At 51.7% G+C, this 21,883-nt stretch overlaps 1 protein-coding gene across 2 annotated transcripts; it reads left to right on the top strand.

Annotated features, from left to right (window-relative positions):
- Nucleotides 1-5,871: 5,871 nt before the first annotated feature.
- Nucleotides 5,872-18,064, top strand: PLVAP (plasmalemma vesicle associated protein). Of its 2 annotated transcripts, XM_077331902.1 has the most exons (6): nucleotides 5,874-6,303; nucleotides 7,714-7,810; nucleotides 9,738-10,354; nucleotides 15,059-15,320; nucleotides 16,688-16,778; nucleotides 17,540-18,064. In XM_077331902.1, the coding sequence occupies exons 1-6, from the start codon at nucleotides 5,944-5,946 to the stop codon at nucleotides 17,544-17,546; spliced, it is 1,434 nt and encodes a 477-aa protein (XP_077188017.1). In that variant the 5' UTR covers nucleotides 5,874-5,943; the 3' UTR covers nucleotides 17,547-18,064. The 2 variants fall into 2 exon arrangements, with proteins under 2 accessions (XP_077188018.1, XP_077188017.1); XM_077331903.1 differs by lacking the exon at nucleotides 16,688-16,778 and having other exon boundaries at nucleotides 5,872-6,303.
- The last annotated feature ends 3,819 nt before the right edge of the window (nucleotides 18,065-21,883 follow it).

The raw sequence follows: 21,883 nt of genomic DNA, 5'->3' as shown, positions 1-21,883 counted from the left end.
CCTTAAATAAATCCTTTTCTCCTAATCCTAAAATACAGCGTGTGCATGTCCATGTCTTACTTACCCAGGCTGTCATTTGGAGGAGGGCAGGATGCTGTTCCCATTGGCTGCAGAGGAGAGGACACGCAGTAATGGGTTTAAACTTCAAGTACAACGATATAGGCTAGATATCAGGAAAAAAAATTCACAGTCAGAGTAGTTCAGCAGTGGAACAGGCTGCCTAAGGAGGTGGTGAGCTCCCGCTCACTGGCAGTCTTCAAGCACAGGTTGGATACACACTTTTCTCGGATGCTTTAGGATGCTTAGGGCTGATCCTGCGTTGAGCAGGGGGTTGGACTAGATGCCCTGCATGGCCCCTTCCAACTCTATGATTCTATGATTCTATGGCCTGCATGGCCCCTTCCAACTCTATGATTCTATGATTCTATGGCCTGCATGGCCCCTTCCAACTCTATGATTCGATGATTCTATGGCCTGTATGGCCCCTTCCAACTCTATGATTCTGTGATTCTATGGTTGCTTCTTTGCTTCACATGGAACTGGATTTCGCAGTAACTCCCACCAAAAAATGGCTTTTTACACAAGGCTAATCCAGGGGGGTTGTATTCATGGGAGATGGGGAAAAGCCCGCTGAGGGAAGAGGCTCATAGCCAGAAATCCATTCTGTCTCTTTACAATGGAGGATTTGGGTGGCAGGAAGTTCCCTGGGCTACTGAGAAGGAGGCAAGCAGAGCAGGAAGGGAGGGCGCCCCCTGTAGTGCTGGAGGTCAACCCCCCCTTGTCCTTAGAGTTTCTCATTGGAGGTCAAATGGTTACTGTTAAAAGTCGAGGGGCGGAACGGATTAATGTTCTTTCATTGGGCACAGGGGAAGTCAACCTGTGGTCCTCCAGATGTCCATGGACTACAATCCCCATGAGCCCCTGCCGGCAAATGCTGGCAGAGGGTCATGGGGATTGTAGTCCATGGACATCTGGAGGACCACAGGTTGACTAGCCCTGATTGGTCAAACGTCATTCTGCAGGAAGGGTGCCTTCTGGCAGAGGCCCTCTTGGACTTGGTGCTGGCTTCAGAAAGCGTGGGGAAGCTAATGGCTAATAACAGCAACACGCGGCGGGCATAGATTGCCCTCGCCAAAGAAACGCAGGCCAAGGGCTACAGGCAAACTTGGGAAGAGGTGAAAACAACATTGAAAAGAATAAAATTGGACTTTTTAAATAGCATTGAGCAGTGGGGCGGGGTGGCCCTGGAGAGTGGGCGCACAATAACCTTTCACAATAAAACGATGCTGATTTGGGAAGCATCAGGCAAGCCCCCACTGGAGCAGCGACCGCACATGGGTAAGTGTTCCTCATTTTACATGTTAAGGCCATAAAGTGTTAAGATGCATGGCCAACCAACACCTACTGGAAAGAACAGGCTTCCTCGGGAGGTGGTGGGTTCTCCATCTTTGGAGATTTTTAAACAGAGGCTGGAGAGCCATCTGACGGAGAGGCTGATTCTATGAAGGTTCAAGGGGGTGGCAGGTTAAGGTGGGTGAGCAATAGGGTTGTGAGCGTCCTGCACTGTGCAGGGGTTGGACTAGATGACCCATGAGGTCCCTTCCAACTCTAAGATTCTATGATTCTATGCAAGGGAGGAAAGTGGAGGCAGTATTTTTGGATAAGGCAATATCTACCAAAGTAGATGAGAACTAGTCCATGAAGACAGCAGCAAAATGACCACCATTTCACAGGAAGAGAAGGCAGGCCCACCCTCAGGTGGGTGTGTGAGAAGAGCTGAAGCTGAGGGGGGGAGGTGGTACAGGAGGGAGGGACTTTACAGAAATTAAATTTGTGTACTGTATTGGCTATTGTGGGAAGGTAGAGCTAGAGCAGGTGGGGGGGGGTGAAAAATTTGTGTAAGGGAGATGGTTGGAGCAGGACAGGATTGTGGGGAAGCCAAGGTAGGACCAGCGAATGCTGGCAGGGGCAGATGGGAATTGTAGTCCATGGGCATCTGGAGGGGTGCAGTTAGACTACCCCTGCTGTAAGTACACAGAAACATCAAAAAAAGACTCGATCCTCCCCTATCCTCCTCCCCGGAGACCACATTTGGAACTCAAAGCAGAAACACAATTTAGAGGAATTGTTGAGGCACTGTATATTTCCATATGAAATTAATTTTAAATTGTTTACTGAGCTTTAAACCCACGCATGAATGGGCTTTTAACGTTGTCAACCATCTTGCCAGAGAGGAGCGACCAACAAGCCTAATAAAATATATAAGAGCACATACACAGAGTACTGGTGGGTGGATATTTTTGATACAAGATCAATGTTCCCCAGGGAAGTCTGGTGTGTTTGCTCCCAAAACAATAATATGATGGGATCTCCACAGGTAGATAATGATCTGTGAAATGTCTCATGAATTTGGCAGGAATTGAACCAAAAGTGTTAATAGTTCTTTATGACCTTCTGGGGCCCATCTTCGCTCCACGGCCGCAATTCCCGCGCTGGCCGCCCAGAGGCAAGGTAGGCCTCGAGGCCCCAGCGTCCAGCGGGAGCCGGGCGGGTGGGAAGACCTCGGCCCGGCCAAAGGGACAGGCTTGCCCCAAAGCCTCGGAATCAGACGGGGGCCAATGGGACAGGCCAGCTCCAAAGCCCCGGAGTCGGAAGGGGGCCGGCTGGTGGGGAGAGGTTTCGGGGGGGGGGGATCCAGAAGGGTCCTGTCATCCAATCCGCCTGCCTTCGGCTAAGGGGGACTCCAAGGCAGAATCCACCCGATGTGGTAAGCTCTTTCCATGCAGCGCTCCTTGGGAAGCTTCCTCGGGGTGTCCAGATCTGGCTCCTTCCTCCCCTCCCCCTCCCCCTCCCCCTCCCCTCCTTCCTTTGTTCTGCCCACTGCATCTTCCTCCTCCCTCCCTCCCTTCCTTCAAACCCAGGCAATAAGCAATACACTAAGCAATACACTCTACCATCAAACCATGCTAGCGCCCGCTGTATTTGGCTTACAGCGGGCTTGATTTCTAGTATAATATAATATAGAGCCAGTTTGGTGTAGTGGTTAGGAGTGCAGACACATGCAGGCACAGAGGTCCGCACCTGCGTGTGTGCACCCGTCGGCGTGCTGACGCCCACGCCTCCCCCTTCCATCGTGCGGCGCTCGCTGTGCTGGGAGAGACCGGCCGCTTCGGGCACCAAAGCACCCAACCCTAAACACGGTAGAGTTGTCTCTGTATCACCCTGCCCTCGCACCCCCCTCCCTCTCCCAGGGAAAAGAATTTCTTTTTTTAAATGGTGAAGTGCCTGGAGCAACGAATAGGTGGACATGTGTGTAGGTAATGCCAGAAATAAAAGAACTTCAGAGACAGACGCAGCAGGGGGAGAGAAGGTGGCGGGTCCCCCCGAGTGATGAATAAAGACAAAGATTTCTTTGTGGCACAAAGTGTGTCTCTTGAAAGTGGCATTCAAAAGCACTATGCGTCTATGATTGCTACAGATAAGTCTGAATGTTTTTTTAATTAGCGAGCATTGCGGGACCTTTAAACTGCTTCAAAATATGGCGGGAGGGGATTGGTTGCCTAGATTGATGGAGAGGTGGAAGTGTGATGTGTATGAGGCACGTTGCTCTCTTCCGCCTTTTTCAGCAGCAGATGAGGAGGGTAAGATGCATGAAAAGACGGCAGACAAAGACAAGACAGCAAAAAGGTGAGGAGGGGCTGGGAGGCACGATATTATTTTGCCCTTTATCATTCCACGGGCATAACGCTATTTCAGCTAATGTGCAGAAATTTCTAGAGAATAACCGTTCCTCTTGCAGAGGCCCTATTCCGATCCATCCTTCTGTACCTATCCATCACCAGCAGAGAATGGTCCTCACACCTAGCCAAGGGCTGCCAGGCCCATGCTGGGAAATGCCTGGAGAGAAATGCCTGAAGCCTAGGGAAGGGGGGGGGGGCTCAGTGGGCTATGATGCTCTCCAAAGCTGCCATTTCCTCCAGAGCGACTGGCGTCTGAGGATTCGCTGTGGCCAGCGTTAGCAGCCTCCAGGCAGCCTTCCCTGCGTCATAGAGCAGGTTATGTGCAGCTTGAAAAATGCACCACTGATAATTAGTTCGTTTTTTGGAGAAAGTCGTTTTTTTATTTATTCCCTTGAAGCACTTGTGAATATTTTTACTTCTGTGAGGTCCACTGTAGAAACCGCCTTGTGAAACGGAGGACTGTTGAACCCTCATTTGGACTTCCGTTGGAACTAACCTGCTGAATTGTTGCCTGAATTACTTTTTGCATTGTTTGTATTATGCACGATTTGTATTATACGCACATTTACAATGTTGTTTGATTATTGCCACTGTTTGCGCACTCCAGCGCTTCAGATGCTTTGGCCATCGCCACAGCCAAAGGGGCTGTGAGCCTCTTGTAGCGCAGAGTGGTAAGGCAGCAGACATGCAGTCTGAAGCTCTGCCCATGAGGCTGGAAGTTCAATCCCAGCAGCCAGCTCAAGGTTGACTCAGCCTTCCATCCTTCTGAGGTCAGTAAAATGAGTACCCAGCTTGCTTGCTGGGGGGTAAACGGTAATGACTGGGGAAGGCACTGGCAAACCACCCCGTATTGAGTCTGCCATGAAAACGCTAGAGGGCATCACCCCAAGGGTCAGACATGACTCGGTGCTGCACAGGGGATACCTTTACCTTTACCTTTAAAGTGGCTGAAGCCTGCTGGATCGCACAACCCTACTTTATATACTTTATAAATGACTATTTTGCGCTTTAGGAAGCATTATTTACTACAGTTTCAGAGGCACAATTACACAGTTCTCTCTCTCTCTCTCTCTCTCTCTCTCTCTCTCTCTCTCTCTCTCTCTCTCTCTCTCTCTCTCTCTCTTTTGTAGCCTCCAAACAGGGCCTGGAGATCTGCTTTCCCAACTGCTCTCCAGATGACAGAGAGCAGCAACAGAGAGCAAAGGGATGCTTTTGGGGGGGGGGGGACTCTGTGGCGTTGCCCCTGCTGATGCCCCTCCCCTCCCCTGACCCCGCCCTCTCCAGGAGCTGCCCTGGGAGATCTCCAGGCCGCTTCTGGGTTCTGGCAAGCCAGATAGACGCTGACGTGACAGCAAGCTCCCCAAAGGTTCTGCTGCAGCGCAAGTGCCCCTTGTTGAGACAAAACAAGACTTGGAGGTTGGGACACACACACACACACACACACACACACACACACACACTGGAATTACAGCTCTTCTCTAGAGTAGGGGTAGTCAACCTGTGGTCCTCAGGATGTCCATGGACTACAATTCCCATGAGCCCCTGCCAGCAAACGCTGGCAGGGGCTCATGGGAATTGTAGTCCATGGACATCCAGAGGACCACAGGTTGACTACCCCTGCTCTAGACCACAAAGATGACATCCCCTTGGGAGAATGGGCACTTTGGAGGGTGGGGCCTATAGAAATTACACCCTGCTGGAATCTCTTTCCCTCCTCAGACTCCGTCCCCAAATCTCCAGGAGTTCCCAACCTGGATCTGGCAACACTGCCAGTGACCCTAAATCGGGGGCTGTGACCCCCAGCAGACAGACACAGATGGAGGGGACAGAAGCGGCTTCTGTGCTCGTGCAGACTGACCCTCGTTAGCCGGGCGCCTTGCCAAAGCCTCAGCCGCCACTCTCCCAGCTGGCCGACGTCTCCCCCAGGTCCTCAGAGACCGAGCGGGCGGCTTGGCCTGCCTTGGCCTTCCCCCCGGCCAGGCCTGAGAGCAAAACAAACAGGGGGGATGCTTTCCCTCTTCCCGAGAACAATGGGGCCCTGTTGTGCTAACCCCCAAGTGGCGGCCGTTCCGGCAGGGCAGGAAGGAGCCAGGAGAAAGGAAGTATTCATCACCGCAATCCAAACAGTGGCCAGAGCCCGGCCCCACCCCGACGAGGGAAAGGCTGAGCCGCCGAGGGGCCCGGCCAGTCAGCAGAGGCAGCCATGGAGAAGAGCCCCTACGCCATGGCCAAGCTGGGCCTGGAGAACAGCACCCTGCTGCGCCCGCAGCGCGACTGCGGCTTCTACGCCAAGTACGTCTTCCTCTTCCTCTCCCTCATCCAGTTCCTGATCATCCTGGGCCTGGTCCTCTTCATGGTCTACGGCAACAACCGGGCCACCACTGAGAAACACCTGCAGGGAATGAACGTCTGGCTTCAGGAGTGCCGCATCCAGACCAGCGCCCTCACCAAGGAGAAAGCCAACCTCACCAGCCTGCTGAACGCCAGCCGTGCCGAGAGCCGTCAGATCACGGGCCAGCTGATCCGGCTCAATGCCACCGGCAGGGCCTGCACCATAGAGAAGGTACGGGCCGGTGTCGAGGCGCTCTCAGGCTGCGGTGGGCTCTGGGCTGCCCCACCATGAGAGAAGCCACCTTTGCCAGCTGAGCTGCTCCCCCCTTGCCAAAACCTCTCTATCTGGATTCAGGTTGGGGTCTGAGACCTGTTTGGAGCTTCATGGAGAGTGGGCAGGGGGGGGGGGAAGCGGTCTTCTTGGGCATGACACAAAAGCATCAGACCCCTCTCCCCAAGGGAGGTTTCTCTTCGGTTGCCGTCTTCCACCGGAGGGCAAAGACCCTTTTTTGGGTCACATCAGGCATACCTCAGTGATCCTTCCTTCCTATTTTTTAATTCCCATTTTTAAAGTTTGGTTTGTTTTTTCTCTCTGGGCTTTGAATCGTTTTAACAATGTGTATTTGGGGAGGGGGCAACTGTACTGGTTTCGAAACATGATTTGATTGGCTCTGTTTTAAATCGTTAGCTGCCAGGGTGGCCCTTGTAAGGCCGGAAAAGCAGGACGCCCATTTTGGAAATCATGGTTGTCCTTAAAACAGCCCTGATCTGCAAGGGATTCCACGTCAAGGCTGAGGGACTGTCAAATGGGTTGAAGTCTGAGTCCAGGGGCACCTTTAAGATCAACGTGGGATGCATGCACCTGAAAACTGATGCACTGAATAAAACTTCATTGGTCTTAAAGGTGCCAAGGGTCACAAGGATGCTTCACGCCAGGGGTGGCCAAACTGTGACTCTCCAGATGTTCATGGACTACAATTCTCATGGGAATTGTAGTCCACGGAAATCTGGAGAACTACAATTTGGCCACCCCTCACGTTTAGGCTGATCCTGCATTGAGCAGGGGGTTGGACTAGATGGCCCGTAGGGCTCCTTCCAACCCTGTGATTCTATGATTCTAAACTTTCCACTCTGGCTGCTAGGACAGGGCCTGATCCAGCACCCACCTGCGTGCTGAGTCAATGCACGTGAACGGGCATGTAAATCAATAGGCAGCTAGAGTGAGATCAAGAAACTTTACAAAGAATCTCACCAGAGGCAGAGAAGTTCTGCCTGGAGAGATTCTTCTCGTTGCCCGAACCTCAGGGAGATCTGGGGCACTGTCGAGGGGGTTGGCCAGTTCCCCTCTGATCAGCGGCACTGGAGCTTGGGGAGAACAGGCTCATCAATGGGGCACAATGACGTGGTGGCCTCCCTCCCAAGCAGCCATCATCTCTAGGAGGACGGGTCTCTGTAACCTGGAGATGAGATGTAATTTCAGGGGATCCTCAGGTTCCTCCTGGAAGCTGGCATCCCGACCTGCAGGTCTTGAGGTTCCAGCAGCTCTTCAGAAGGCTGCCCTGGTTACTCAAAGTCAGTATCTACAGCCCCCTCCTTCCCCAGATCAGCCGTCAGGAATAAGCCTTTCCTGATCTTTCTCCAGGTGAGGCTTCAAGGACAACTCCGTCAAGCAGAAACTGCGATCCACAACTCTCGGGTGTGCTACGAAAATCTGAATTACTTCAATGCTACCTTTCCAGGTAAGAAACCACACCCCAAGGGGGCATCCAAGCAGTCTGTTTCTTTCTCCCCCCCTAGTCTCTCTGACCGAGGAACTGTTGACAATGCAGGGTCACCCTGGAGGGCTACAGTGACCAAATGTTTTGGGAGTAAAGAAAGGTTTGTGAGCAAGAATGGGCTGTGGGGAGGGAGTGCTGTGGGGCGGGGACCACCAAGAGGCCAGCAGCAGACCACTGTGCAGGGCCGCCTCTGGAATTCAGACCCACATTCCTCCTTGTATGTCAGAGTGTCTGCACAGACCAGAAATTCTCTGTTGTTCTGTTCCGTTTTGCGAATCCAACCAGGCGCCTTTAAGACCAACAAAGATTTATTCAAGGCGTGAGCTTTTGTGGGCATGCACACCAACATGGCCGTCCACTTGAATCTGTTCCATTTTTGTATTTCCCAAGCTTGATGTGTTTTCCCCAATGCTGTGTAAGTTGCTAACTCTGGAGTGGGAAACAGCAGAAAACTTTGAGGGTGGAACCAGGAGTGGGCAGGAGTTGGGGTGGGGAGGGGCCTCAAGGGGGTTCACTGCCATAGAGTCCGCCCACTGAAGCAGGCCTTTTCTCCAGGGGAACGGAATAGGAAACCCCTGAAAATGAGCTAGAATTGCAGGGGATCCCCAGGACCCACCTCCCCACCCCTACCATTGCACATAACAAGCAACGTGGATTGAATTGCAAGTCTTTTGGGGCCTCCTGTTACCATTGCACCAAGCCCAGGGGTGGACGTGAGTAGAACACCAGTCGCATAAGGAATCTGGTGGCAGCTTTCCCCACAACTAGGCTGAGATTGTGTTGTTTGCAATGTGAAGGACAAGGACCAGGAATCTGTGGCTGGGGTCTCTCTCTCTCTCGTAGGTTTTTTAAGCAGCCTGTGAGGAACTGCGACAAGAGGGTCATTTCAGGCTGCCCCCCTCCTCCCAAGAATGACCTGTCTGTTAAGCAGACTTAAGAAACGGACCTGGATAACCCAGGCTAGTGCACCTTCGTGCCCAGATTAGTACTTGGATGGGAGACCCTCAGGGGGGTCCGAGGTCGTTGTGACATGGAGGCAGGTCAGGGCCAATCACCCCTACAGGGCTGGAGGCATTCCGGGGGGCAGGGCAGAGAATGGTCAGGCCAGGCCAGGCCTTCCACCGTCCTTTCTCAGAAGGAAGTCCCTCTACGTTCAATGGGACTCCCAGGATAAGCAAGCTTAGGATTTCAGCCTGCGGAATCAGGCTGTTGATATTTCACTATGTTTTTGTTCAGTGGTAGCAGGTGGGAAACTGAGTCGTAGTTTGCAGAGGCTTCAAAAGCCTCTGGGTCAGCCCTCCCCCGGCCCTTCAATGGTTCACATTTCTACTCTTTAGCTGCAATTTCCTCCTTGTAAGGAAAGAATAGAGCACAGGTGGCCAAACTGTGACTCTCCAGATGTCCGTGGACTACAATTCCCAGGAGCCCTGGTAGCGATCCTGGTAGGGGCTCCTGGGAATTGTAGTCCATGGACATCTGGAGGGCCGCAGTGTGGCCACCCCTAGACTAGGATTTGGGAAATCCAGGTTCGAATCCCCACTCATGCTGTGGAATCTCACTGCGTGACTTTGGCCAGTCACACATTCTCAGCCTAATCTACCTCAGAGGGTTGTTGTGAAGATAAAGTGGGGGTGAGGGGAATGTCATAAGCCACTGTGGGTCACCAATGGGGAGGAAGGCAAGGTCTAAATGAAATAAATACAAAGTAGGTTGCCAGCCTCCAGGTGGGACCTGGGATCCCCCCAGAATTACAGGTCATCTCCAGATTACGGCATAGCACCCTGCTCAGGTCCCAGGAGTTCCCCCCCACACCCCATGCCAAGGGCCAAGAGAGAGCTGGCAGCTCTAAAATGAATAAAGAAGCTCATCCCTCTCTGACCTTCCACAGACAAAGTGAAATCTCTTGAAGCGCGGCTGAAAGCCCAGGCCTTGTCCGCTGACCTGGAGAAGAAGGAATTGGAGCTGGAGAACCAGCGCCTGCAGGCCCAAGTCAAGAAAGCGGAGCGCGAGGATGCGACCTGCCAACGGGACGTGCTCCAGCTCCGGATGCAGGTGCGGAAGGTCGGGGAGCTGGAGAGCCAGGTGATGAGAGAGATGCAGACGGCCAGCCAGAATGTGAGGGTCGCTGTGGAGAAGGCCCTGCCCAGCCAGGCCATCTGGAACTGCAACACGGAGGAGGTCCAGAACCTGAAGACCACCTGCCAGAACCTGTCCAAGCAGCTGGAAGGCTACGTGGCCTCCCTGGGCCGCCGTTTGGAGGAGAGTGTCAACGCCATGGCCAGGGAGAACGCCGCACTGCAGAAAGAGAAGGAGGCCTGCTCCCAGGACCGGCAGGAGCTAAGCAACAGGCTCACAGTGCAAGAGCAGCAAGCCACTGAGGAGAAGGACAAGCTCCAGCTGGCCTGCAGCAAGGAGAAGACGAGGATCTACAGCGAGCAGCAGAAGCTCTTTGGCGAAAAGGAAAGCTTGCGGCAGGAGCTGGACCGGATGAAGCAGAAGTGCTGGGTATTGACGGGAACCGGTTTCAAATATTAGGGTCTCTTCTTGGGTGGGCACTCAGGCTGAAGGGGGGGGGGCTGAACCTGCCTGTAACCGGGGAGGGGGAATTCTGGACAGCCACAATAGGGAAGGAAAGCAGCACCTTGTTTGGGGGGCCTTGATGTCTCCTAGGGCTGCCAACCTCCAGGTGGAATCGTCCACTTTTTTCGTGCTGAACCTCCAGGTGGTGGCTGGAGATCTCCTGGGATTACAACTGGTCTCCCCAGAGAAAACGGCTGCTTTGGAAGGTTCATTCCAATCAGGGGTGGCCAAACTGTGTCTTTCCAGGTGTCCATGGACTACAATTCCCACGAGCCCCTGCCAGCATGGGAATCGTAGTCTACGAGCATCTGGAGAGCCACAGTTTGGCCACCCCTGACTCGATGGCATTAAGGCCAGGTGTTTCCCAACTGCAGCTGGCTAACCTACCGACACTCAGAGGGAGGCAATGGCTAGACCTGGGCCTAGTCTGCACACAATAGATAATGCACTTTCAATGCACTTTAGAAGTAGATTTTCCTTTTCCGCACAGGAAAATCCAGCTGCCAAAGCACATTGAAAGTGCATTATCCCATGTGTGCAGAATGGGCCCTGGAATCTCCACTGAGCGATCACAGCTAGTCAGGCTGACAGAGGCCTTCCTTCATGAATGTGTCTAAACCGTCTTTCAAGCTTAGAAGCTTCTCTGAGCTTCCTTGATGAGAAGGTCAACAAGAGCAGAACAACATTTGAATCCTGTATACGTCGAGTCAAACTCTGTGGGCCTCCAAGGTGTCCCCGGACTCAAACTTTGCTCTGCTTCTTCAGACCAACATGGCTGCCCGCCGGAATTAACACCAGATAAGCTTGCCCAACATTTCCAACCAACTCTTGCAACATTTCTTTCTGGAGGCATTTCTTTCTGGAGGAATTCCTGTGCTACTTTTCTCCCTGCGGGGGACTCACCGAGGTTTAAACAAACAAACAAAAACAAAAAAACCCGAAATCTGTACTTTAAATATTCAAGAAAAAATTAATTCCTGGGTAGGGTTCTAGATCCACTGGGCTGCACAGCTACTGGGCTCCTACCTCTCAGGGTGCCAACCTCCAGGTGGGACCTGAGGATCCCTCTGAAATTACAGCTCATCTCCAGGCTATTTGGAAGTTTGCAACAGGAAGGGAAACAGAGGCACATCGTGAATGTTCTGTAGGCCGCGAAGGTAGGAGCTGATCAGTGGTACTCAAAGTTGCAGCGGTTAGCAGGGATGAGGCCCGATGGGTAAGGTTGCCAGCCTCCAGGGAGGGCCTGCAGATCTCCTTGAATTACAGTTGACCTTCAGACTAAGGAGATTATTCTGGCCATAAGCGTCCGTGTGCACACACAGAAAATTTAAAAGGCTTGCTCCTGGCCTGAAACTTTGTTCTGTTGCTCCAGACTGATGTGGCCGCCCACCTAAATGTATTTCAAAACCTGGTTAGATGCAGGCTGCTGCACGATGTCTGAAGCGACAGACAAAGGCTTGCCAACTCACAGGAAACTGCTGGAGAGATGCAGGGGATGGGGGCCTCTCTGAGGAAGACAAGGGCCTCAGAGGGATAGAATGCCCTATCAGAGTATACCCCCTGACTCCTCAAAGTAGCGATTTTTCTCCAGGACAACTAAGCTGTGTCACCTGGGGTCAGTTGTTATTGTGGGAGATATCCAGGCCACACCTAGAGATTGGCTACAAGGGATCTCCTGGAATAACAGAATCACAGAATCATAGAGTTGGAAGGGGCCATACAGGCCATCTAGTCCACCCCCCTGCTCAACGCAGGATCAGCCCAAAGCATCCTAAAGCATCCAAGAAAAGTGTGTATCCAACCTTTGGTTGAAGACTGCCAGTGAGGGGGAGCTCACCACCTCCTTAGGCAGCCTATTCCACTGCTGAACTATTCTGATGATGAAAATTTCCCCCCTGATCTCTAGCCTATATCGTTGTACTTGTAGTTTAAACCCATTACTACGTGTCCTCTCCTCTGCAGCCAATGGAAACAGCATCCTGCCCTCCTCCAAGTGACAACCTTTCAAATACTTAAAGAGGGCTATCATGTCCCCTCTCAGCCTCCTTTTCTCCAGGCTGAACATTCCCAAGTCCCTCAACCTATCTTCATAGGCTCATCCTCAACAGCTCATCTCAAGATGATAATCAGTTCCCTTGGAGACAAAGGACGCTTTAGGGCAGGGGTAGTCAAACTGCAGCCCTCCAGATGTCCATGGACTACAATTCCCATGAGCCCCTGCCAGCATTCGCGAAGGCCGCAGTTTGTCTACCCCTGCTTTAGAGGTTGAACTCGATTGCCTTGTCCCCCACTGTGATCCGTGTCCTTCCCAGGAGTTTCCCAACCTGGATCTGGGAACCCTAGAAGCAGCCCTATTGGCCACCCCAGATGTGCATCACGTTGGGGGTCACCAACTTAATTTGCAGTTACATGGGAGTGTGTTCAGGACACTCCCTGCATGCTTCAGAGGCTGAATTGACTCTGGGGTGTAGCATGAAGGGACTTCTTCCTTTCCACTCATGCTGTTTTCCTGGGCCAAAATGGGGATCCCCCAGCAGGGGATACAAGTAGGGTTACCATTCTCCAGGTGTTGACTGGAAATCTCTCAGAATTACAGTTAATGTCCAGATAAAATCAATCAGTTCCTCTGGAGAAGATGTCTGCTTTGGTAGGGGGGCTCTGTGGTGTTAGTGAGGCTTCCTCCCTTCCTGCACATCACCCTCCACAGGATCCACTCAGAAAACCTCCAGGAATTTCACAATCCAGAGTAGCACAATAAAACCAGAGTCCAGCTGCACCTTTAAGACCAACACCTTGAATAAATCTTCGTTGAATCAATCTTTGTTGGTCTTAAAGGTGCTATTGGACTCTGATTTTATTGTGCTAATTCAGACCAACACGGCTGCCCGTTTGAAACAATCCAGAGTAGGCAAGTCTACATACAGGGCCCCCTTATAGCTCTTTCAGCTCAGGAAAAGAGCACAAGAAATGGCCAACCCTGGAGGTCTCCTGGAATTTCAACTGGTCCCCAGACCACAGGAGAACATGGCTGCTTAGGAGGGTGGAGCCTATGGCTGTATGCCCTGCTGAGGCTGCACACCCCTCCAAACGCTGCCCTCCAAAGTTCCCCCCCCCAAATCTCCAGGAACTCAGGACTCAGAGTTGGCAACCCTAGACCCCTCCTTCTTTTGTGTCACATTCCTGTACTTGGGAAGGCTAGTTCCTCAAACTCTCATGTGTGCCTGCAGCTCAGAGTCAAGTATTGTCTGCCTTGCTTCATATATACCACTGCAATCAGGCATTTTGTCAGATCTTGGTTATTTTGACATGGAGGGTTTGCTGCAATCTGTCACCTTGACAGTGCATTGGGGTGGGAGGGGCATCCATCCAAAGCAGTCCACATAGTTTGTGAACTACCTTGGCACTTCATATGCATAAGGAAGCGAGCACTTCTGAATGGGCACCATTTCCTTTGCTTCAACCCCTGCAGAAGAGCATTTTCAGGGTGCTTTTTTAATATTCTGGTATTTTGCTATACTTTTATAACATTATAATTACTGGCACAATCTATTGCTCTGAATTTCCAGCATTCATTCAAACAAGACTATCAGCCATTTTTGTTGCAGATATAAGGGATGCCCATTTCCTCTTTTATCTCCACTATAAAAAGGACCAGAAATGTACGGAAGGAAGGAAGGAAGGCAGGAAGGAAGGAAGGAAGGAAGGAAGGCAGGAAGGAAGGAAGGCAGGAAGGAAGGAAGGAAGGAAGGAAGGAAGGAAGGAAGGAAGGAAGGAAGGAAGGAAGGAAGGAAGGAAGGAAGGAAGGAAGGAAGGCACGCAGGCAGGAAGGAAGGCAGGCAGGAAGGAAGGAGGGAGGGAAGGAAGGAAGGAAGGAAGGAAGGAAGGAAGGAAGGAAGGCAGGCAGGCAGGCAGGCAGGCGGACGGATGCCTTTGGCAGCAGACAGCCTCGATTTCCTGCTGCCTCTTCCTGAGCTGGAAGGCGTAGCCTTGTTTGGTCTTAAGGATGGCCAACCTGAAGATCTACCAGTATTACAATTGATCTCCAGACATCCAAGATCAGTTCCCCTGGAGAAAATGGCTGCTTTGGAGGATGGGCTCAATGGCCTTACTCTCTGCTGAGGCCCCTCCCCTTCCCAAGTCCTGCCCTCCCCAGGCTCCACCCCTAAATTATCCAGCTATTTCCCAACCCAGAACTAGCAACCCTTTTGTATTTGAGTGGAGCAGCACAAGGAGAATTCTACAAGATCCCTTGGCTTCGAAATATGCAAATATGAGCAAAGGTACACAGACTCCTGAAGGGAGGCAACAGGCTCCCCCAACCCCTCTAGAAAACCCACAGCGCTCTGGCTAGAAAGCCCAAGTCACAAAAACTCCGTCTTTGGGCGGGGGAGCCGGGGGGTGTTGTCTGTTGGGCCAAAGGAAGCAGGAATCCAGTCGCACCTTTAAGAGGAACACTACACAAAAGGGGTGTGCGCACAAAATTTTCTACCCAGAATGAAACTTTCCAGGTGCCCCCAGGCTCAAAATTTGTTCTGTTGCTTCAGACCAACACAGCGACCCACTTGAATCTATCTGTTAATGAAGTTTGTAATATTTCTGTCCCTGCTGTTTTTGTCTCTTATGCGCCAGAGTGCCCCTCAGCCCAACCCAGCCATGAGAGTGCCTGGCATCTCGGGTGGCACAAACCTCCTGGCCAACTTGCCCGGGCATTTCAACCCCAGCGCCCCAGTGGGAGCACCAAACACCTTCAACCCACCTTGGCCACGGAGTGGAGCCCTGTCCGTCCTTCCCAGCGCTGTGGGTGACCAGGGGCCACAAGGAAGCATGCCCATGCTGCGAGGCCTCGCCCCGCCAGGGAACATCGGCTCCCACAGGCCCTCCAGCCGCAGTGGTGAGTCTGCCTCTCTGGGCTAGTGGACGTCCCGGAGAGGCCCTGAGAAGCCCACCCCAGACCCCTGGGATGATCAAGGCTGGTGGGAGGCTGGGGAGAGGCATGGAGACCAGACGGCAGCCTTTGGGAGGGCCTGGATTAATGAGGCTGCCAACCTCCCACAGCAGTTCTCCAGGCTATGGAGATCAGTCCCCCTGCAGAAACCAGCAGCTCTGAAGGCGGATGCTGTGATGTTTATTTATTTTACTTATTTATTATATTTATATACCGACCTCCCCTGAGGCTCAGGGCAGTTTACATGGAACTGGAATAAAAACAGTACAGATAACACGATAAATTGAACAGTAGTGAAAGAGTCATAACAGGAGAACAGTGACATGATGGAACAAACATGGTGAGAACATCCAATTTTAACTGTAACATACTGATGGCCCCATAGGATGGACATGTCAGTGGTGGTTTTCTTGGGAGTTGGGCTCAGGGGCCGATGGGAACTGACTGAATTCAGGTCAACCTCAACCAAAAGCCTGGCGGAAGAGCTCTCTTTTGCAGGCCCTGCAAAACAACAACAACAACTGTTTAAGCTCTACTATATACCGTAGATTCTGGGTAAAAACCCTCCCCAAATATTTCCTTGCACTGGCAGCACCCCCAAACTCCCCAGAATCCCTCAGGCTGGACACACTAGTCTGGAACCCAAGTCCCAAATTGTGGGGGGAGGGGAGGATCCCTGATATCTCTGTTTCCCAAGATGAGCCTTCCTAACCCCTCTGAGCCAGGTGTAGGCCACATGGATCTTTATGTCACAGTAGAGTGTGGGTCAAGGATAGAGCATGGGGGGGGGGCAGGGGCAGCTGGATCAGGAGTGCAGTGTGTGTCAGAAACCTGTGCGTCCAGTCTGTAGAGATAGAGCATATGTCAAGGGCCCTTGTGTCCCAGGGTGCTGGGGAGACTATGGGTCTTACTTTTGCGCTCGTTCGAACCAGCATCTGCATTAGCTGCTGACGGAACTCCAGATCAGATTGACGGTGCTGGTTCTAACCATTAAGATCTTGCACGGTCTGGACCCTGCATTTCTAAGGGACCCCCTCTCCCAGTCTATGCAAAAGTGCTGATGGTCCATGTCCCTCTAGAAGTGCCACTGGCCTCCACCAAGGCCTGGGCCTTTTCAGTCCTGCCCCCAGCCTGGTGGGATATGTTGCTGTCAGAGAGGAGTGACCAAAGTTCCACAGGACCTGCAGAACACTGCTCTTCCGCCAGGCACATGGCTGAGGCTAGGAGGCACAGATGAACGGCAAGCACGGGGGGGCGGTGGGGGGGGGAGGTGCTCAGGTATCCAGAATTAAATACACTTGCTTCTTGCCTAGGCTACAACAAGCTGGAAGAGAGCAGGAAGCCCACTGGGGCCGGAGCCATTCCCCTCAACCAGCCCCTGCTGAAGCCCGCCGGACAGCCCAGGTGCTCTTGCTAACTTGCGCTTGTAGAAGGCTAGCTCAGCGGGGCGGGGGGGGGGTGGCCTTGGCTGGCCATGGGGAGGCTTCAGTTTGGGGGCAGATCTAGCTGGGTGTTCAGCATTGGATGGGGCTTTCCATCAAGACACATCCAGCGCTCCCTCCTCTCCCCCCCCCCCCCCGACTCACAGGAGCCTGTTCAGACTGTGCCGGATGCTTGGAAAGCATTTTCAGACATCCTCAGCCTGGCTGGTGCCGCCTGGCCTCCTACACGCCACCAATGGTCTTCCCAGGCTCCCAGGGGGCAAGCCCTGTGGGGAGGGGGAAGAATGGCAGCTGTCTGAGACCAAAGTCCTGTAGGAAAAGGCAGGGGAAATGAAGGAGTGAGAATTCTGTGCAAAACATTTAAACATCAGGGCCCTGCCAGTTGGAGCAACAACACCACAATAGCCCCCTCCCAACTATAGCCCCTCCTCACGACCAGTAGCACCAGCAGAGAACAACCCAAGGCAACTCCGGGCCGGCTAAACAAACAAAAGCCAAGTGGAGAACGGTTAAAAGTGTTTATCTTGTTTAAATTGTTACACTGTTGTGTCCAAATGTTATTCACATGTCATAACTCCAAAACTGTTACTGTGTTCCCTGTACTATGCCAGCATCACAGTGAACCATGAGCCACATTTTTCATTGTAAGCCACCCTGAGCCGCAAGGGAGGGCGGTATAGAAGCATAACAAATAAATAAATCAAATTTGCTTTCCCATTCCAGCGGCTAAGGGGGTCCGATGATAAACGCCGACCAGAAGGAGCTCCCGGCTGAGTGGATTGTGAAACAGCGTGGGAAAAGCCTGCAAGGGGCCGTGATCGGAAAGCCTCTGTCCTAGACAAGTGCTTCAGACTGGCAAGAGAGAGGTGCTTCAGACTGGCAGTGCTCTTGAACGGCAGTGCCAAGTTGGCATCTCTTGGCCTCATCTGCTTGCCATTGGCTTCCCCTACCTTGAGCACAACTCATGTACGTAGGTATTTCTCAAAGCAAACCTGCTCTGTTTGGATACCCCTCCCCTCTTGAGGAGCCCGCCCCCTTCCCATCTCCAGGAGCCACAGTACTGGGGCACTCATCATCCTGCAGCCTGACCTACACTGCAGGGTTGTTGGGAGGCTAGATGTCCGCCACATCAAGAGCCCTGGACTCTATGGAGAAGAGATGCAATAAAACATCGGGAATGCATATGTATGTATATATATATATATATTAAAATTCCTGTGGCTGCAATCCACTCAGGGAAGAAATGAATCCAAGTCCATTTTTTGATGTTTTCAGAATTTGAGACAGGAACGTGAATCCAGTCTGAGGCTTCCATAAGAAAGGAATTCTGGCTCCCACATGTTTCAGACACAATATATTGACCATTTCCGCACAAGGAATCTGCTCCTGAACAGCCTTCGAATGTTGGTGGCTTTTAGAGCCCCCTCCACACGACGTTGCCTGCATCCTGAAGCTGTCCAGTAGATGGACCGAGATTTGGCCATCTTTAACTCGCAATTAGGGGAATCGCCAAAAACTGGATTCACCACCCTAAACTGCACGTACCATCAGTGGGCAATCAGTGAGCAACCAGGGATAAGACAATAAGGAAGGGGGAAAGTGCAAGAGTCTTGGCAGCTTTGTCCCGCCCTCGCACACGCCCTCCCCTCTCCATTTCTTGCTCTGAGTAATCTTTTTTTTAATGCTGCGGTCCATGTTGCAGCGCAACCGCAAACCTACATAGTCAAAGATGAAATAAAATCTTCTTTAACGTGTCCATGGGTTTTAAAAAATAATTTGTTTGTTTGTTTATTATATTTATACACTGCCCTCCCCTAAGGCTCAAGGCAGTTTACATAAAATGGGGGACAATACAGGTAACTCATTAGTTGTAACAATAATACAGTAGTAACAATTAGATAATACAATTGAATGGTTGAACATGGAGAGAACATTAACAACTATTGCTTACTGATGGCCCCGCGGATTGGATGGATTGGCAGTGGCTTTCATGGGAGGGAGGCTCAAGGGGGGGGGACCAATGGGAAGCAGTGGTTCAGGTCAACCTCAACCAAATGCCTGGTAGAGGAGATCCCTTTTGCAGGCCATGCAGAACTGTTCGAGTTCCATTAGGGTTCTGCTGTCCTCAGGGAGCTCATTCCACCAGTTGGGGGCGAGGACAGAGAAGGCTCTGGCCCTGGTTGAGGTCAAGCAGACTTCCTTGGGGCCAGGGATCACTAAGTAGTTGGAGGTAGTGGAGTGTAAGGCTCTTTGAGGGGTTTGGGCAGAAAGGCGATCCCTCAGGTACACTGGGCCCAGACCGCGTATGGCCTTGAAGGTGATAACCAGAAATCCAGAGTTCAACCGTAAGCTAGCACAGCTGTTGAAGGATGGGCAGAATGTGGGACCTCCCACATTTTGGGGATCAAGCAGGCAAAACACAACCCCCTGGTTTCTGGAGGTGGGGAATGATCTGGAAAAGGGGGAGGGTGATAGGGCTGCCTCCTTCCGATCATACAGGGGTCTGAGTGCTCTGTTTTAAAGCCAACCATTAGCACAAAATGTTTTTTGGGGGGACGGGGCTACAGGGACCACGTTCAGTGTCTCAGGAATCCACCCAGACAGAAATAAACTGCAAAAGAACACGAATTCCAAAAGGGGAGGAGAATGCCATATCATTCTGGCGTTTCTCAGTAGCAACGCAGAAGTCTTGATTTTTATTTAAAAAGCATCTGTGTTGTGGCATTACTGCATAGCAATGCAGAAGTGTTTTTTTAAAAATAAGAATTTGGGGGGGGGAGTTTCAGTCCAGAGAACTGCTGTGCTGTGATTGGTGGTTTGCTGTGATTGACAAGCCAAGGAGTGGAGAGAGAAGTTTGCCTTGTTTTCCCTTGCAGCCTCCTCAGGAGGCAAAAAGCTGCAATGGGGCAAAGGGAAAAGACGGGAGGGGTCTCCCCGTGAGGAGGGCTGCAAACGCAAGATTTACCATCCTGCGTTTGCAAGCAGGAAGCCACTTGTGTTTTGCCCCTCCATACGGAAATGGTCATTATATATAATGTATGCATTGGTTGCATATGCATAATGTACACCTTTACGTATAGATCTATGTAAGACCAGGTTTTAAAACCCCCAATTTATTGTTGTTTAAACTCTTTGCAAATAGGCTTACTCATAAGGAGGAACGCAGGCAGCCACTCCTGCACACGAAAGCTTATACCTAGAATTAAGCAATGTTGGTCTTAAAGGTGCCACTGGACTCGAAAGCAAACTTCTGGGGTGAGTGGTCATTGGAGAGCACATCGGACCCCACAGAAAGAGACTGCAGGGGCACCACCCTCTGCCAACTCAGTTTCTCTTCTAGGTAGAGTTGCCAATTCAGAATTGGGAAATTCCTGGAGACTTGGGGGGTGGAGCCCGGAGAAGAAGGGTTTGGGAAGGGAAGAGACCTCCACAGGGTATAGCTCCATAGAGACCCCCCTCCCAAGCAGCCATTTTCTCCTGTGGGATGATCTCATCTGGCGATCAGCTGCAATTCTGAGAGATCTCCAGCCCCCAACTGGAGGCTGGCATCCCCCCAAATAGAAATCCTCCCGCCATGTGCTGAGAAACTCCAGGGACAGTTGTAGAATGTTCTCCCTTTGGAGCACTGGAGATTTCAGGCTTGAATCTTTGCAACGCCTGCATGATTCTCAAGTCAACATGGAAGGTTGACCCCAAGTCAACATGGAAGGGGGGGGGGGTTAAAACCTTTAGTAAGTCCATGTTCCCTTCATCAGATATCAACAAAGGGAGTTTTGACTCTCAAAACCTCCCACCTCCCAAACCGTGTTAGTCACGAAGATGCGCCTGGCAATTCTTCTGCAGACCTACATGGCTTCCCTCCAAAATTATTTAAATAAGAGAGGCTTCACGCTGACTCCTCTGTTGGCCTAAGCAGAAGTGGAGTCCGGAATTTGATGAGCTGAGAGCCAAGGTGATAACCAGTACGCTGTAACTCGGAAATATTGGAAGTCTCACAATCACTGAGAAAACGGGGAATTGAGTAACCCGGGATCCCGTTCTGATTGTGTTCAAATGAGAATTGACTACTAGAAGAATAAATGAATATTTGGTTTGGCTTTACGTGCCTGAGGAATTCCATTTTGAATCATATTTGATATACAAGGAATTGACGGCTCTAACGGGACTAACACAGGCACTAACCAGGTTCCCCGTCAACAACAAGGCAGAGAGGCCCAGGTGGGCATGTCCACAGCTGTACTTTCAAATCATATTCCGCATGGTTGTGCCACTTCTGGGGTTTCTTGATGCCTGGAGAAAGTTTCAGGGCTTCCTTAATGGTAAAAAGGCTGAGGGAGGTTGGCATTGGAGAAATAGGAATTTCAATTCTGCAATTCAGCCTTGGCACGCCAGGCAGCTGGCGTTAGTCACACAGGAATAATTGACTTTTCAACTCACTTGGGAAGGTCAAGCCATGTGTGAGAACTCAATCCCGGCAGAAGAACAGGCTGGCCAGGAAAGGTGACACACATTGTTCCTTCTTTAGAAAAGGACCTGATGTGACAAACAGATAAGCAAGTTCCCCCCAACCCCCACCCCTCCAAAAGTCCCCACATGCAACCGTGATGCTGAGTGAGCTCTGCCTTGACTTCCTAGCACTCCCTTGTGTTGGCCAAACGTGCCGTTGAGTTGCAGACCGCTCATGGGGGGTTTCAAGGCAGGAGATGAGCCTACGTCTGCTGAGCCAGCCTGGTCTTCCTCTCCCCCCACCAACCAGCGCTGACCCTGCTTGGCTTCTGGAAACTGATAAGATCAGGTCAGCCTGTGCCAGCCAGACTAGGGCTGATGCCAAATGTTAAATGTGGGGGGAAAGAACCAAAGGTGAGACCAACCACACCCTTCTGATGGCTCATCCACACAACCCTTCCTTTTTTTTAGAAGGGGGAAAATTCTCCATAAGATGACCAAAAGACACTCCAGACCACCATCCCTGCTGCCCTCCAGCCCCCAGCCTCTCCCCCCAGGACCTCCAGCTAGATCTCGGGGCTTGGGCTACCCTGGAAGAGATGGGGTGGATGAAAATGGAGG

The sequence above is a fragment of the Paroedura picta genome, chromosome 4, assembly GCF_049243985.1.
Source record: "Paroedura picta isolate Pp20150507F chromosome 4, Ppicta_v3.0, whole genome shotgun sequence".
Lineage (NCBI taxonomy): Eukaryota > Metazoa > Chordata > Lepidosauria > Squamata > Gekkonidae > Paroedura > Paroedura picta.
The sequence above is the reverse complement of the archived record's forward strand: the minus strand, read 5'-3'. Positions and strand labels throughout refer to the sequence as shown.

Bases quoted from the DNA above. Each gene is read 5' to 3' on its own strand.
- PLVAP (XM_077331902.1), top strand. From the start codon at position 5,944: ATGGAGAAGAGCCCCTACGCCATGGCCAAGCTGGGCCTGGAGAACAGC. The intron at 7,811-9,737 runs GTAAGAAACCAC...GACCTTCCACAG, and splicing joins CTTCAATGCTACCTTTCCAG to ACAAAGTGAAATCTCTTGAA. The intron at 10,355-15,058 runs GTATTGACGGGA...CTTATGCGCCAG, and splicing joins GGATGAAGCAGAAGTGCTGG to AGTGCCCCTCAGCCCAACCC.